Below are 18,885 nucleotides of genomic sequence, written 5' to 3' on the forward strand. Positions count from 1 at the left end.
CAGGGTACTTACCCCAGTACCTACAGTGTGCTCACCCCGGTACCTACAGGGTACTCACCTTGGTACCTGCAGGGTACTTACCCCAGTACCTACAGTGTGCTCACCCCGGTACCTACAGGGTACTTGCCCCAGTATCTACAGGGTGCTTGCCTCGGTACCTGCAGGGTACTCATCCCGGTACCTGCAAGGTACAGGGGCAAGTATGCATGGGGGCGGGGCCTGCTGTCTACTTCACGTTGAGCCTGGGTTTGCGCAGCAGAGAAACCTGCTGCAAGCCAAGGAGGACACCCCGCTACCCTAACAGGAACCCCGCCCCCCCATGGTGTTGATATAATAAATTAATGTCTGCGTGCTAAACGTAGGTGTTGGCACGTGACCAATTCACTGCAGCCGGGGGAGATACTAGAATGGATCCACCATCAGCCCCTCCTCCCGCACCGCGCACCAACCCGACATCATTGGGATTTTTGTATCTAAACTCTAACTTTGTATTAAATGTTAACGTGTTTGGAGCGTTGTCGTCGTACAGACCTGTGTAACCTGGACGCGTGACCCATCTCCAGGTCCAAGAGAGTTCCAGAGAGAGGCGTGCACCGCAGAGGGAGCGCACAGCTGATTGTTTCTCTCAGGGTGAGAGGGGCTGTTCCTGCTGCGTTAAAGTTTCTAAAAGATGGATATTTATATTAGGGCTGTTGTAAACTAATATTTTAGTAATCGAGTAATCTATAGATTATTATGGCAATTGATCAGAGTAATCGAAAACAAAATTTGTCAGGTTCTGCAGTAACTACTATACTCATTTTATGAGTAATGCAAATACACGTTAAAAGAACATTAATAAACAACCCATTTAATTCATCGTTTTAAAATATTTTATTGCTTAAGTTGAATTATTTTTAAACATCACATAAAAATCTAAATGCTGCAAAATAATTTTTATGGATTGGAAAACTGAATGGAATTTACAAAGTAGGATCTGGAAGGAAGGACATGATTTGTATTGAAGGTGGAGATGATCTTCTGGATCCTTCATCTTCCACCACAAACAGCAGCTGCATGTCTGTGATGATCATATTTAAAATGCTGTTTGTGAACTCAGCTGCTGCTCAACCAACATCCTGGAGCTGTTTGTACGAAGCTGTCCAACGTATGACTCTGACATTCACTGAACAGAAGAATAAAATTATTACTTGTTTGTTTGTTATTCCTTAATACATTTTCAAGTGTACTTCACTGGATATTATAAAAATATGTAATATTGTTAAGTAATTACACTTTCTGATGACCTGCTGCAATCAAAGTAACATTCGTGCCAGTTGCATTTCATTTAAGCATTTTATTTATGTGTGAGGTTTGAGGATGATTTAATTAAAACCCTCTGTCACTGAATTATTTTTAACCATCACAGAAAAATCTAAATGCTGTAAATAATTTTTATGGATTGGAAACTTGAATGGAATCTTTATGTTATAAACTGAGTAAGATAGATAATGTAAAGTTTGTACATTGAGTTCTGCAGACTGTATTAGTATTTAATCTTGATTGATGAGCTATAAACAAATATGACAGAAGTAATAAATGCAGATTAATCACAGTTTTCAGCCATAAACAGCAGCAAGAAGAAAAAAAATATCCTACTAACTCATGTAGAAACGTTTACACTTGAAATATTCACCCTAAATATCTCATTTAAGTCAGGATGGAAGTTCATCAATAAATAAATGCATCAGTCTGTTGCTGCTTTGATCTTTAACTAACTTGCATCAAGTCCTGCAGAGTTTTTGTTCCTCACAACGTACAGACTCTTCCAGGAAGCCACTATGATTAGTCAGTAGATTTAACGTTAGCAGAAATATGCCTCATTTTACATTTATAACATGACAGATGATCACACATTTAGGTTCATGTATTTTTCAAAGATAGCATGATACCTGTTAGAGCTGCGGACAGTTTGATGCTACAGCGGCTGTTTTCTCTTCAGACGCTGCAACATGGACGACATGCTGTTGTGGTTACTCCAGTTCTGTTTGCACTGGAAGCATTGAGCTGTGTTGTCTTTTCTGTTTAGTCTAAAATGTTCCCAAACTTTTGACAGTTTTTGTTGTTTTCGGGGCTCTTCTTCTAGACAGCCTCCGTTCCCTCCATAGCTGCAAACTTAGCACATAAGTGCTAGCGGAAGTGCTAGCGGAAGTGCTAGCGGAAGTGCTAGCGTTGTGTAACACAAAAACCTTCCAGCTAGACCACAGTGCTCTGAATAGTTGAACGAAGCTTCGAGGCAGATACATTTGCCTCGAGGATTTTTTGTAACCGAGGTCCTCGAATGATTGGAGGAATCGTTTCAGCCATAATTTATATGTCCCAGCGGAGACGTGCGTCTCTGTTTAACTTTAAGTTTCCCTCCAAACTCACAAAGTTTTCTGTGAGAGTCACTTTCAGGTGTTCGTAGTTTATCCTAAATATCTGCTAAAATCTATTGTACATGGTGTTTTAACAACAACAAGGTGTTGTGTCTGTCTGGATGAGCTAAACTTGATTATATTTAGAAACATACTCTCTGAGATCTGACCTGTGATAAATGTCATTCAATAACTGATCAAAATACTGCAGAACAGTTTATGCTTGGCAATAGGGCTGCAACAACGAATCGATAAAATCAATAAAAATTGATGATTAAAAACGTTGGCAACGAATTTCATTATCGATTTGTTGTGTCGCGCGATTATGCATCTTTCACGGCGCTGCAGAGTCGTTTTGTTCACGGGCAGTTCATTGTCAATGCTGACTGACTGAATAAAGTTTGAAAGAAAAAAAAACTCAGCAGCGTGAGTTGAACAGAGCGAGGCAGAGCAGAGGCTGTTTTCAAAGGAAATTAAGTAAAATTTACAAATGACCAACTCAGAGAAAACTGTTCGACCCAAGTCCTCCAAAGTGTGGGAGCTCTTCACAAAGATAAAAAATGAGAAACATGCTGCTTTGAAAACTGACGACACGACACGAGAGAACCACGGAGATGAAACGTAAACATGTCGGAGTCACGAGGAGGAGGAGGAAGGAGCTGCAGCTGATACAACTCTTCATGTGTTGCAGGTGAGTCTCTACAATTTAACACATTGTTCTGTTTCAAGAGAGAAAACGTAACGTCAGTCTGTCTGAAGATGAAGCTGTTTGTTTGTTTGTTTGTTGATTAATGACGGTGATAGAGAACGTGTGTGTTACTTTTTATTTAATTTAATTGGAACAAGCAGTGTTTAAATGTGATTTATAAATAAATCTAACACAGATAATAATTTAATGAGTAAGCTTCAACTTTTAATTTGCTGGCAAAGTCTGAAGACACTGCAGGTATGGCAGGATGAATTGCATTTAAACAGGAATTAAAGTCATTTCTTACATCTACTCAAATGTGCGTAATTAAGTATTTTATGTGTGTGTGTGTGTGTGATTAATTGCTCTTTTAGCTACTTTTGCCTGAACCTAACACTGTAAGTGAAACAAGGCATTTCTTGAGTTGCTGTAAATTATGATATAATACATATTTACTCTCCTTCCAGAAAACAACAACAAACAATGACAGCTTCATGATGGACAAACATCATGGACACCACAGCAGCAGCTGTCTTCACTGAAAGATCCTTAAATGATCGTCACTGACATGAGGCCTCTGTCGATGGTTGAAGATGAAGGCTTCACTTCAATGATCCACACTTTTAATCCAGGTTACAATAATCCACACTTTTTATCCAGGTTACACTCTTCCCTCAAGGACACATTTTACAAAGTAGCCACATATTGTGCAGGTATAAAGATACATTTTTATATATTTTTGTGTACATTTATTTTTTTAAGCTATTTGTCTAACTAATTTTTTATTATTCAATATTTTACTAACAGAATAGTCAAATAGCAACCTGTTTTTTGTGTGAATTGCTATGTCAGTCAAATGTTCAATTTTGGAATAAAGGGGTGGAAATTAGAAAGTTTTTTTTTTTTCCCCCGATTCATCGATTAATCTAAAAAAATCATCGGCCGATGAATCGATTATTGAAATAATCGTTAGTTGCAGCCCTACTTGGCAAACATGGCAAGACATATGTTAACAAAATTACTGCTCTGGCTCGTGTTTTGGACTATATGGGGCATTTTAAATGCTGAGAGCAGGCCTTTTGTATACACGGAACAGTGGATTACCTACTCTCGGAATTACCTGCTGACTTTTCAACAAACCAGCACTTCTCCCCCGACCCTCCTCCACAGCTGCCCTGATATAACCCAGTCAGTAAATCAATCAGGCACCGGTTATCATGATCTGACTGTAGCGTGTTCGAACCCACGTGCAGGAAGGGAACGAGGCTCCAGTAAATAATTAAAAACAGTTTATTAATTAAGTAAACAAAACAAAATGCTGACGGGGCAGCTAACTTACTTAAAGGAGGACACGAATAGAAACAGGTCATGAAGCCTTAGGACAAGGACAATCCAGAGACCCTGACAAGACACCAAGGGGCTGAATATATACAGACACTAACAAGGTGAAATGAGTGGCACCTGCGGTGATTAGGATTGGACACAGGTGCGACAGTGCTGGAACACAGGAGGAGAAATGCTGAGGGGTGACAGGCAAATATGAGGAAAAACACAACATGTATGCCCTACAGGACCCCCCCTCTCAAGGGATGGCCCCTGAAAGCCCAAAGGAGAGCACCAAAAGGACAAAAGTAGGGCGCAGAAGGAACAAACGAAAAGCCGACAGGTAGGAACCTGGGAAAACACAGAAACCCTAAACCCCCCTGAGTCAAGGTGAGTGGTCAGGAGACCTTCCACGGCAGGACAGAGGATCTGGGGGGTGACCTGACGACCATCCATCAGCATGCCAGAGGTCTGGCGTGCAGCCAGGAGACTCCATGGCAGGACAGAAGATCTGGGGGGGGGGGGCGACCTGACGACCATCCATCAGCAGGCCAGAGGTCTGGCGGGCGGCCAGGAGACCACCCATTTATGGCCAGTGGGGAGACCACAACTGCAGATGAGGAGACCCCTGGGACAGCTGCGGCTTGATGGGCAAGAACCTCTGGGGGATGCGCGAGGACCTCTGGAGGGTGAGCGAGGACCTCTGGACGAGCGAGAACCTCAGGACGAGCGAGAACCTCAGGACAAGAGAGGACCTCTGGAGGGTGAGAGAGGACCTCAGGACGAGCGAAGACCTCAGGATGAGCGAAGACCTCAGGATGAGCGAAGACCTCAGGATGAGCGAGGGCCTCGGGAGCGAAGACCTCTGGATGAGCGAGGGCCTCAGGAGCAAAGACCTCTGGATGAGTGAGGGCCTTGGGAGCGACGACCTCTGGATGAGCGAGGGCCTCGGGAGCGAAGACCTCTGGATAAGCGATGGCCTTGGGAGCAAAGACCTCTGGATGGCAAGGGCCTCGGGAGCGAAGACCTCTGGATGAGCGAGGGCCTCGGGAGCGAGGACTTCTGGAAGAGCGAGGGCCTCTGGAGGAGCGAGGGCCTCTGGAGGAGCGAGGGCCTCTGGAGGATCGAGGGCTTCTGGAGGAGCGAGGACCTCTGGAGGAGCGAGGGCCTCTGGAGCGAGGGCCTCGAGAACCTCAGGTGCTGGTACGGGAACCAATCTACAGTAGGTGCTGGCATGGGAACCAGTCTAGGTGCTGGCACGGGAAACAGTCTTGGTGCTGGCACGGGAACCAGTCTTGGTGCTGGCACGGGAACCAGTCTTGGCGCTTGCACGGGAACCAGTCATGGCGCTGGCACGGGAACCAGTCTTGGTGCTGGCATGGGAACCAGCCTTGGTGCTGGTACGGGAGTCAGGGAGGTAGGAGCTGGTGCAGAGACCAGCTTAGGTTCTGGTACGGGACCCAGCGAGGTAGGAGCTGGTGCGGGAACCAGCGTTTCAGATACTGAGGCGGAACCCAGCATGGTAGGAGCTGGTGCGGGAACCAGCATTTCAAGTGCTGAGGCAGAACCCAGCATGGAGGAAGCAGGAGTGAGAACCAGCGAGTCCAGGGCTGTTGCGGAGACCAGCGTTTCAGGTGCTGAGGTGGAACCCAGTATGGAGGAAGCAGGAGTGAGAACCAGTGAGTCCAGGGCTTGTGCAGAGACCAGCGGGTCCAGTGCTGAAGCTGCTGGCATGGAAGACCACACAGGTACAGCTGGAGGTGTGGGAGAGAGATCAGCTGGAGGTGAGCTGAGAGAAGAACCAGGATGGGCAGGAGCCAGCAGAAGCGAGCGCAGCACACGCCTCTCCATCCATGCCCGCCGGAACTGCTCCCACATCTCAGGCGAGCTGTCAGTGTTGTCAGCCCTGGTGTACCTGGAGATGACACACGCTACACCACCTGCGGGCCACTATTTATCTAGTGAGCTAAGGCGTTAACTTCACTACTAATTAATTATTCTTAAAGCTAGTTCAAGCACAAAGAATATTAATTATTTAAATACAACAGATTCTTTCTTTTTCGAGTTAAATTAATGCCATGTGACGAGATAACTGTGAGGATTATTTAATCAGTGACATGAGACGCCATTTTATCTTTGACCCATCAGAATAAATGCGGTCATTTATTTAACAGAATCAAAATTTAACATCAAAACATGTACACATTTATTGGCTGATCTGGTTCTGATTAATTAAAACTTGGCACGTTTTACTAACAAGACAACAGAACATTTCTGAAGGCATCTAGATTGATTTACTGGCGAAAAGATTTACAAGAGGAGAGATTTAGAGGTTTAAAGAGGAGATGGATGGAGGAAGATGTATGTTGTTGACTAGAATTAGCACGCTTCTTCTTACACCAGCTCAACCCTCCGGTACACTTAGTGCGCAACACTCATGACGTCTCTTTACCTTTGCAGATGAGGATCAGCTCTGGTATAGATGTCCCTATGCACGCTACCTTTCTAGCGTCTCCGGTTAAAGCGGCTGGTCATTGTCAGAAGTCATGTGGTTTACTCCGGTAAACAGACAAGCTTCCTTCGAAGTTGTAGGGCGACGCCCGGGTGAGTTCACAGCGAGGCGCTGTGACTCAGTCAGAGATTCCACTCAGAAGTGGAATACTCCAAGAAGACCCCATGAAAGACTCCAGGAAGACTCCGGTCCAAGGCTGAAGACTGAATAGTTCCAGGAAGTGTTGACTTTTAAAGAGTCCTCACTTCCGGTCACTTGGTACTTCCTGATTGGTTGAAATAACCAACAGGGGGGTGTTTCAGTGATGTCAGAGGGTTATTAAAAGTCAAGAGAGGCTGCAGGAATGTTTAGGAACGATTAGTACAGACAGAGAAATGTTATGGCGAAGTGAGACAAACGCAGATGCCAGTTGGAAGTTATTTACCGTCTGCTAGGTTTAAAAACAAGACACTTCGTTCTAATAAGTCGTTTTCTGACTGTCTCTGACTTTCGACCGACATCACTGACTTCTCATTCGACAGAAGATCAAAATGCATAATTACTTTGTAAATAGACATTTAACTTGATTTCTAATTTAAATGAGGTTTAAAAATCATTAATACTGTTTCACAGTTGATTTAAAATGAGTGGTTCACTTCAACATTTAGAAATGGTATGAACTAACGCACTTTGATTATCAAGATATTCTAAAATAGTAATGATAATAAAAAAAGAAGAGTGTTCTTTCATCTGATTAATTCAGGATACAATTAAATAGTCTCTGGATGAGCTAATTTGTATTTCTGGATTCAAATCAATGAAATAACAGTTCCTGTCCCATGAAGGTCTTCAGAGACAGCTTTTGGTTGGAGGCCTAGTTCACTATACACACAGCGCACGGAGAAAAGCATTGGAGGTGGGTTGTGTATGTTTGTGGATAATCGCTGGGCAGCAAACATGACGATCTGTGGGTCTGACTGTTCAAACCACTTTGAGATAATGACTGTATCCTTTCGCCCTTACTATCTGCCCCGTGAGTTCAGACAGATCACTGTTATTCTGGTTTACATGCCCGGACCAGACTTCACTTTAGCAGCTGAGCGCATAACTGACAGCTACACCAAGGCGCAACGTCGCTCTGAGGAGACCCAATCTTCATACTTGGCGACTTTAATGGTTGCGATATTCCCACTTATCTCCCAAACTTAGAACAATATGTGACCTGTCTGACACGAAAAGACAAGACTCTTGATAAATGTTTTGGTAATTTGGAGGGTGCGTACATGGCCAGGTGTTGCCCACCCCTCGGCCACTCTGACCATAACGTCATCCACCTGCTGCCAAAATATCGTCAGAAACTGAAGAGGGAGAAACCTGCTGTTAAGACTGTTCAGTGCTGGACAACGGACCTGTTGATGAGCTGAGGACTTGTTTTGAAATGACTGACTGGAGCCTGTTCTTCAGCGAGGAGTTCTCTGCTATAAACTCTGAATTGCTGAATTTTACCATCACCACTTACATTAAATTTTGTGTGGATAATACAAACCGGATTCCAAAAAAGTTGGGACACTAAAAAAATTGTGAATAAAAACTGAATGCAATGATGGAGGTGCCAACATCTAATATTTTATTCAGAATAGAACACAAATCACAGATCAAAAGTTTAAACTGAGAGAATGTATCATTTTAAGGGAAAAATCTGTTGTTTCCAAATTTCATGACGTCAACAAATCCCAAAAAAGTTGGGACAAGTCCATTTTTACCACTGTGTGGCATCCCCCCTTCTTCTTACAACACTCAACAGACGTCTGGGGACAGAGGAGACCAGTTTCTCAAGTTTAGAAATAGGAATGCTCTCCCATTCATGTCTAATACAGGCCTCTAACTGTTCAATCGTCTTGGGCCTTCTTTGTCGCACCTTCCTCATTATGATGCACCAAATGTTCTCTATAGGTGAAAGATCTGGACTGCAGGCTGGCCATTTCAGTACCCGGATCCTTCTCCTACATAGCCATGATGTTGTGATTGCTGCAGAATGTGGTCTGGCATTATCGTGTTGAAAAATGCAGGGTCTTCCCTGAAAGAGATGACGTCTAGATGGGAGCATATGTTATTCTAGAGCCTGAACATAGTTCTCTGCATTAATGGTGCCTTTCCAGACATGAAAGCTGCCCATGCCACAAGCGCTCATGCAACCCCATACCATCAGTGATGCAGGCTTCTGAACGGAGCGTTGATAACAACTTGGGCTATCCTTGTCCTCTCTGGTCCGGATGACATGGCGTCCCAGTGTTCCATAAAGAACTTCAAATCGTGACTCATCTGACCACAGAACAGTCTTCCATTTTGCCACACTCCATTTTAAATGACCCCTGGCCCAGTGTAAACGTCTGAGCTTGTGGAGCTTGCTTAGAAATGGCTTCCTCTTTGCACTGTAGAGTTTCAGCTGGCAACGGCAGATGGCACGGTGGATTGTGTTCACTGACAATGCTTTCTGGAAGTATTCCTGAGCCCATTCTGTTATTTCCTTGACAGTGGCATTCCTTTTTGAGGTGCAGTGACATTTAAGGGCCCGGAGATCATGAGCATCCAGTAGAGTTTTACGGCCTTGACCCTTACGCACAGCGATTGTTCCAGATTCTCTGAATCTTTTGATGATGTTATGCACGGTTGATGATGATAACTTAAAAGTCTTTGCTACTTTACGCTGGGTAACACCATTCTGGTATTTCTGCACTATCTTTCTGCACAACAATGGTGGAATTGGTGATCCTCTTACCATCTTGGCTTCTGGGAGACACTGACACTCTGAGAAGCTCTTTTTATACCCAATCATGTTGTCAATTGACCTAATTAGTGTTAATTGGTCTTCCAGCTGTTCGTTATGTGCTCAATTTCCTTTTTCCAGCCATTTATTGCTACTTGTCCCAACTTTTTTGGGATTTGTTGACACTGTGAAATTTTGAATCAACATATTTTTCCTTTAACATGTTACATTTATTCAGATTAAACTTTTGTCATCTATGTTATATTACAAATAAAATATTGACATTTGCCATCTCCACATCATTGCATTCAGTTTTTATTCACAATTTGTTTAGTGTCCCAACTTTTTTGGAATCCGGTTTGTATTATAAAAACAAAAACAGTCAGATTTTACCCTAATATTAAACCTTGGGTCAATAAAGAAATGAAGCATCTTTTAAACCAAAAAAAAGCAGCTTTTAAAGGAGGAGATATGCAATAGATGAGGGAACTAGAGAAGGAAATAATTTGCATGATTAAGAAAGTTAAAATAAATTATAAAGATAAAGTTGAGAGGGAACTGAGTAATGGCAATGCAAGAGATTTCTGGAGGGGACTGAACACAATAAGGGGGAGGAAACAAAAAGATTCCCTTCAGCACACTGACCCTTTTGGTCTTGCAAATAAACTAAATGTTCATTATTCAAGATTTGACATCCATGACTTCAGTGATGAGGTTGACTCTTTCTGTGCAGCCTTGACACCAACTCCTGTGGAGTTACATGAGAAAGAGTTCATTTCAATTTTTCAGAACATCAATCCTCATAAAGCAGCTGGGCCAGATGGGATTAAGGGAAGGGTATTAAAAGAATGTGCCACACAGCTGGGTCCTGTGTTGAACCCGATATTTGAGTTGTTCCTTAACACTAGCTTTGTCCCACAAGCATGGAACATGTCAACTATTGTCCCGGTGCCCAAAATAACACATGCAAAGACACTGAATGACTTCAGAACAACTGCCCTCACATCTGTATTATGCAAATGTATGGAGCGCTTAGTGAGCAGAGAACTCATGTCTGTTACAGCTGAGCATATGGACCCTTTGCAGTTTGCCTATAGGACTAACTGAGGGGTGGAGGATGCCACTCTCTCCCTCCTCAACAAGGTCCATAATCATTTAGACAACCCAAAGACATATGTTGGCATATTATTCATGGACTTTTCATCAGCTTTTAATACGGTTCAGCCACATATACTTTTAAAACGCCTATGTGATCTAAATGTCAACAGCCATCTTGTGTTGTGGATAGGGCATTAACAGAGTACTCGAGTAATCTACACATCGATTGCTAGAACATGTATCGAGGTTAAAAATGTAAGGTTGAGTGTCCGTAGTGACGTCATATTATGTGACCACCGTATGACCGTAGGGGGGAGGTGTTGCACTGTTGCAGGTCACAAAGTATGGTGTAACACCGGGTGCAATCCACCGAACCAGAACCAGCTTCCTCTTGTTTCACAAACAAAAAGCAAAAAATATTCATCTCTAAACCTATTAAAAAAATCTATAAACATATTAATCTCTAAAACTAAACTTAATATGCACCACAGCTGGCGGTGGTGCGGGGTGGTCGACACCCCACCCCAACTGTTAAGTTTCGTTTTTGATGTGCTGCACGTTTCTTCACGTTTGCAGTTTAATAATAATAACTAATAGTTTAGTTTTTCCTGTGACTTATTTGCAGTATGATAAATGGTAGGAGCATAATATACACTCCCAATGTTTTGTTGGTCTTTTTTTTGTAAATAATTACCTTTTTTTGCGGTTTTATTTATTTATTTATTTTTGTATCTTGGGATCTATGACGTCATCAAATACTCGAGTTCTACTCGGGTTTTATTATGTTAATGTCGAGTTTAAAAATTATATACTCGTTCAACCCCTAGATGTGGATTAGCAATTTTTTTAAGAGGAAGACCCCAGCGAGTTTGTGTTGATAACACTCTGACTGTAGGGTCTTGAACACTGGTGTTCCACAGGGTTGTGTGCTATCGCCTCTTTTATTTTCTATATACACAAATGAGTTGCAACACAACAGTAAAGATTTCACATTAATTAAGTATGCTGATGACATTGTCCTAGTTGCTGGTCTGAAAGACACCAGTAGCCCCCCCCCCCCCCCCCCCCCCCCAACTCCCAGCTCATAGACCAGCTCTCTGCCTGGTTTGATGACAGTTTTCTGGCCCTTAATGTCAGTAAAACCAAGGAACTTTGTTTAGGAGGTAGTTGGGGAGCAGCCAGCACCAGACCTTCATTTAGGCCTTCTATTATAAAAGGGCAGGAAGTAGAGCAGGTGACTCATTTTAAATACCTTGGAACAATAATTGACAAGTTGACCTTTGAACCCAACACCGACTATATTTACAAAAAATCCAGACAGTGTCTCCACCTTCTGTATAAGCTGAGGAGCTTTAATGCAAGCAAAATTACTTTGCAGTTGGTGCACAGGTCACTGGTTGAATGTGTTGTTTCATTTAATATTGTCTCATGGTATGGGAACCTCCCAGTCAGAGACAGGAACAAGTTGTCCCGGGTGGTCAGACAAGGTAGTAAAGTCATTGGTCATCAACAAATGACACTTACAGACCTGTACAGTCAGGTTCTGGAAAAAAAGGCAATCCAGGTTTACAATGAGCCAACTCATCCACTGCAACCATTATTCAGGTTGGTCCATCTGGTAGAAGACTGCTGGTTCCTTTAGCAAAGAAAAATGGGTACAAAAAGTCATTTGTTCCCTCTGCGGTGAATGTACTTAACAAGGTTCTATTTAAACGCAGCCTCACATAACAAACTACTGTCTGCTGAAATGTTTCCATATTTTAATGTATCGTGTATTTTAGAATGGTTTTTAATTGATTTAGCAAAGCTTGGTTTTAAAGTTTTTTTTTAATCACATTTTTATTGTTTTTATAAGCCAGATGTCAAAGACAAATCTCCATTTCATTGAATGTTATGGACAATAAAGTTGAATTGATTGATTGATTCATATGAAAAATAAATGGTATTAAATGACTAGATGAGGTGAAATAATAAAATTGTGGCCCAGGTCTCCATGAACCATGGACTCCCCGCAGCTCAGTAGTGCACCTGAACCCCAAGGCCCTGTTTGAATTGTGGTGTGATGGAGTGGGCGGAGGAAGATGTCTGGATGGGGAGGAAGAACTGAGGAGGCAGTGCTCTCCCAATTTTATTATACAACCTAGACGCTCACTTATAACGTTCTCACAACACATGTATATGTAGGGTCTGGAGTGGGCACACGGTGGCATATAGGTGGTGGGATGTGTAATCATTCTCACCTCCGGGGCCTGTGCCCACTGTCATATGTAGCATGTAGACATTTAGGGTTCTGGGCAAGGGTTGGGGGGGGGGGGTGTGTGAACGGGCACTGCCTGCTCTCTGGGGAGGGGGTGGGTTTGTGCCGGTTGCCGCCTCATCCCCCCCATTTTAAACGCACTGTATAACATGCATCAACACCTTATTTGAGTGTGAGGAGGGAGGAGTGGAATCTTCCTGTTAATTAGTTATATATATATATATATATATAAATATATATATGTATTTTTTTTTCCTTACAACCCCGTTCTCTGTTTGACATTTTGAGTCGGGGCAGGGAGGGGGTAGGCCGCCTGGTTGGGGTCTGGGCTGTGGGTGGGCTTTGGGCCTTGGGGGGGGCAGTTGGGGGCGGTGCTCCAGTTCTCCCTGGGTTGTTTGGATTTTTTGATCAAGGTTCCTGATTGCGATGGCCGAACCCTTTGGCTGTGGTGGCTTCCCTCTGGTTCTCTCTGGGGGGGTGCGGTTGTCCCTGTTGGGAGACTTTCGGGGCTCTGGGCTTGGGGGCCGCTGTGTGTCTGTTGCTCCAGTCTTCTGTGTGTTGCCATCATGTCCTGTGGGGACAGGTCTGTGGGTCCCCACATCCACTATTGAACATTTTTCTGGAGAAACCTTATAGTGACATCATGCTCACACAGGTGTTTAGATCCAGGTGTTTATCAGATACACACTCAGTTGGGTTGTGGAGGCCACTAAATATATCTTGTATTATCATGTACTGTATAAAATACTTTCTAATGATGTTATAAGTATCATATATGTTGTTTGTTGTGGTGGTTTCTCGTTTTTTTTTTTTTTTTCTTTCCGCAGGTCTAGAGTCAGACTTCAATGATGTTGATTTGTGTTCTCTTTATCCTTCTCTCTCTCCTCTATTCCTATCTCCTTCTTTCCCTTTTAACCCTTCTCCCACTTTCCTGCTTTGTTTTCTTATTTGTTTTTTCATCCCCATGTCCATTACATGTGAAACAAACCCAAAGCAAATTCTAATACAATTTAATTTATATTTCAAGCAGAGCATTAAGGCCAGCCATAATGCTCTGCTTGTGAAAGTAAATCTGTTGGGCCTCACCTTCACACTCAGACAATAATTGTGAGTGTCACAATGACAGACAGGAGAAGGGGAAAAATAAACAAAACATGAGGTGAAATCCTCACGAACAAACCCTGGGAGTCGGGGTTTGTCTATTCACCTCACCTAGATGTTACTTAACAGGCTCGTTGGGTAGCATCTCTGTGTAGAAAACAATTTCCGTCAAATGTTTTTTTTTTTTTTTTTTTGCTTTAATCCATGTCTACTGCACAGCTTAGTGGTTAGCTTTGTTGCATCATATCAAGAAGGTCCTGGGCTCAATCCCTGGCTGCAGGTACTCCGGTTTCCCCTTACAGTCCAAATCATGCCCATCAGGCTGCCTCAGTTCCAGGAGGAGTGTGTAAAGGATACCTGCGATCTCAGTGGGTCTGACTGGTTAACTGAAGGTTAATTAATGAACTTTGACTGCAACAGTAAACCTTTTGTTGCTGAATGTGAACTGTTTGAATAACAGTGAGCTGCACGTTTTTCTCCTGTTAGATATGACCAAAGTGTATGCCACGGTTCTGAGCCGACGCCACCACTTGGTGAGGAAGAGCGACGGCATCTACGACCCCATGGAGTACGAGAACCACCCAGAACTGTACACGTCTCACTTCAGGACAAGTGTGAGTTGTTTTGGTTGTGTCCTGCTGCTACACTGACTCCCTGTAGGAACTCTTGTCAACCAGCAGTTCCTGTCAGTCACTCACAGGGCTCTTATTTCAGACAGCAGGCCTGTAAGTGCACGCTACAGTTAACTTGGTGTTTTAAGACATGTCTCACATGTCCCTTGCATTACTGCTGCATGTCTACCAGAGTCCACAAAGAGGGGCCTGAAAATACACTATGTCTATCCGTCACTTTGTGCATGTCGTGAGCATAATAACTTGAAAAATAAGCCGACTTCCATTTTTGTGTAGCTGCATCTAGGGATAAGAAAAGTTCCTTTAGGAAATTGGCTTGTCACGTCAAGATCCACGATGGCTGTCGTCACATATGTACTGTAATTCTCGGACTTTAGAACGCACCTGTGTCTAAGCCGCACTTATTAAATATAAGACAAATCATAATTTTGTACATAAATAAGACGCTCCAGTTATGAAGCCGTGGACATCCACTGTTCAGAATTTGTGCCCAGCCTGCTCCGGCTGTATACAGCTTTCTTTTAGTACAAGAATCAGCTAGCAGATTGCTTTTCACAGAATCTAGCTTACTTTCAACACAGACTCGGACTGCAAGATTGTCATGTCTTCATGAAGCTTTGCTGTATGACTCATGGTTACAACCATTATACCTTCAAAATGAAGACAATAATGATCTAAGCATAATCACTGGACAGAACAGTGCCAAACACTTAGGTTACTGAAATTATTTTAAAATTATTTACCCGTAAAACCCAGTCTTATCTAGGTCATGTGACTGGAAGTCAAATCATACTGGTAGAATGCAGTAAATATTCATTAAATTAGTACCATTGAATTTTATTGGTAAACACTTTTGTTAACAACGGCTGATTTTAAATGTAATTTCTAAATAAATTTGACGTGATTTCTGTTCAGCAAAGAGCTCATATGAGCATGACAAAGGACGGGGGAAGAGCCCTCTCCCCGATGTCTCCTCAGTTCTGTTTAATGCCCCTGTTTAAGCTTAAATGAGATTAGGGCTGCAACTAACGATTATTTCAATAATCGATTCATCGGCCGATTATTTTTTCGATTAATCGATGAATCGGCAAAAAAACCCACAATGTTTTAATTTCCACCCCTTTATTCCAAAATTGAACATTTGACTGACATAGCAATTCACACAAAAAACAGGTTGCTATTTTACTATTCTGTTAGTAAAATATTGAATAATTAAAAAAAATAAAAGTTAGTCAAATAGCTTAAAAAAATAAATGTACAGAAAAATATATACAAATGTGTATCCTGATGCATGCTCAATAATCCAGGTAGAAAAATCCAAAAAAGTTCAATCTGGTCCTCTGGACATTCAAAAAAAACAAAAAACAAAACAAAGCAAAAAAAAATCTAGAAACGTTTCGTCTCTCATCCAAGAGACTTCCTCAGTCTGAGGTGCTGTTTTCAACTCAGTCTCTTAAATAGCACCTTCTCAGAGTGGATCAACCAGTTTGCTGCTGACAACCAAAACCAGCTGATCACATGCTCAAGAAGGACCATCAGCCTAACAATGGATCATTAGCACACTGATGGCTGTTTACTACTCACAGAGGGCTGAGTGATACTAGCAATCACAGCATTGTAAGAGGGGGACAGTTGAACCCGGAGGCCTCCACCCCTGTTTAATGATGGACGATTTCTTTTCACAAAGATGGCCTCCTTTACTCCTCTCTCAAACCATCGTTCCTCTCTGTCCAGGATGTGAACATCTTCATCCCTGAAAGAGTGACCTCTGGCCTGGAGATGAGTGTAGACCACAGAGTCCTGGCCTGATGATGTTGATCTTCTGTGCTGGGCCATCCTTTTGGCCAGTGGCTGTTTAGTTTCCCCGATGTAAGACTGATCACCCTCCTGACACTGAACAGCATACACAACATTGCTCTGTTTGTGCCGGGGGACTGGATCTTTGGGATGAACCAGTTTTTGCTGTAATGTATTTTGGGGTTTAAAAGCCACTGGGACGTTATGTTTAGAAAAGAAACGTCTCAGTTTCTCTGATACTCCCTCAACATATGGAATGACCACTGGTCTGGGTCTGGGTTCCTCCTTTTCACCTGATGGCTGACTGGAGTCCTGTTTGGGTTTCTTCTCTGCTTTCAGGAAGGCCCAGTTAGGATATCCACATTGCTCTAGAGCCTGTTTTGTGTAGGATTTCTCCTTCTGCCTGGCTCCTGAGCTAGTGGGGATGCTGTCTGCTCTGTGATACAAAGTCCTGATGACTCCTAACTTGTGCTCCAAAGGGTGATGGGAGTCAAACTGCAAATACTGGTCTGTGTGGGTGGGTGGGTTTGCGGTACACCTCGGTTTGCAAATGTCCTCTATCAGAGACTGAGACCTCACAGTCCAAGAAAGCCAACTTGCCATTTTTTACATCTTCTCGTGTGAACTTGATGTATTTATCCACAGAGTTGATGTGGTCAGTAAAATGTTGGACTTCCTGAGATTTGATTTTAACCCAGGTGTCGTCAACATACCTGAACCAATGACTTGGTGGTGTCCCTGAAAAGGATGTCAAGGCTCTCTTTTCTACCTCCTCCATGTACAGGTTGGCAACGATAGGAGAAACTGGAGACCCCATAGCACACCCATGTTTCTGCCTATAATATTGCTCCCCATATGTGAAGTAGGTTGACTGCAGGCACAGTTTCAAGAGTTGACACAGTTGTTCTGTGGAAAGTGTGGTCCTGCTGCTCAGAGTGGTGTCTGATTTTAATCTTAAACTGACCACCTCTACTGCATCATCAACAGGAATGCACGTAAAGAGTGATGTGACATCAAAAGAGACCATTGTTTCATCAGTCTCCATGATGACATCCCTCACCTTGTCCACAAAGTCCATGGTGTTCTGTATGTGGTGTTCTGAGCTGCCAACTAAAGGGATGAGTACAGACGCCAGATATTTGGAAACATTGTAAGTGACAGAGTTAATCATGCTAACAATAGGTCTTAAAGGTACACCTTGTTTGTGGATTTTAGGTAAACCATACAGACTAGGTGTGGCCTCCCCTGGGTACAGTCTGTGGTACAGAATATGGTCAATAGCCTTGTCCTGCTCCAAATTTTTCAGGCAATCTATTAACTTCTTCTTGTTGCCACTTCCTAGATCTCTTTTCAGAGGTTCATAAGTGTTTAAGTCACTAAGGAGTGTCATAACTTTCTCATGATAGTCTTTCTGGTTCAAAATCACTGTGCACCTTCCTTTGTCTGCTGGGAGAATGATGATGTTTTTGTCCTTGCTAAGAGTGGTGAGTGCATCCCTCTCCTCTCTACTGATGTTGGAAGGTGGTGGTTTGGCATTGCTGAGGCAGGCTGAAACTTTGACTCTGAGCTGTTCTGCTTCAGCCTCTTTCATTTTGTTGTTGCGGATGGCTGATTCTGTTGCTGTGATCATCTCCACCAGAGGAATTGTCTTTGGTGCAACCACAAAGTTCAGTCCCCTGGCAAGAATCTCTGTCTCTGGCTGGGTGAGCTGTCTGTCAGATAAATTCTTCACCCACTTTTCTGTCTCCCTGGCATGTAATTGACTACTGGAGTGTTGTCCTACACTGAATGTGTTGTTATTGGAATAGTGATGGTGTTGATGACTCATCAACACCATCACTATTCACCATCCAACATCCATATATACATCCAATCATCCAACATCCATCCAACCATACATGCATCCATATATACATCCAACCATCGAACATCCATCCAACCATACACACATCCATATATATACATCCAACCATCCAACATCCATCCAACCATACATGCATCAATATATACATGCAACCATCCAACATCTATTCACCCATACATGCATCCATATATACATCCAACCATCCAGCATCCATCCAAGCATACATGCATCCATATATACATCCAACCAGCCAACATCTATCCACTCATACCAGCATACATATATACATCCAACCATTGAACATCCATCCAACCATACACACATCCATATATACAGCCAACCATCCAACATACATCCAACCATACACACATCCATATATACAGCCAAACATCCAACATACATCCATCCACACACGCATCCATATGTACATCCAACCATCCAACATCCATCCAACCATACACACATCCATAT

The 18,885-nt window shown here is 42.9% G+C and overlaps 1 protein-coding gene across 1 annotated transcript in view; it reads left to right on the plus strand.

Annotated features, from left to right (window-relative positions):
• The window catches only part of aass (aminoadipate-semialdehyde synthase), a gene marked incomplete at its 3' end in the record, with an annotated part of 190,092 nt that overhangs the window by 89,954 nt on the left and 81,253 nt on the right, over positions 1–18,885 (plus strand). The window contains 1 exon segment of the mRNA XM_037683658.1: positions 14,608–14,735. Coding sequence (XP_037539586.1) covers positions 14,608–14,735 — 128 coding nt within the window.

This window comes from Nematolebias whitei, chromosome 10, assembly GCF_014905685.2.
Source record: "Nematolebias whitei isolate Nwh7 chromosome 10, NemWhi1, whole genome shotgun sequence".
Taxonomy (NCBI): domain Eukaryota; kingdom Metazoa; phylum Chordata; class Actinopteri; order Cyprinodontiformes; family Rivulidae; genus Nematolebias; species Nematolebias whitei.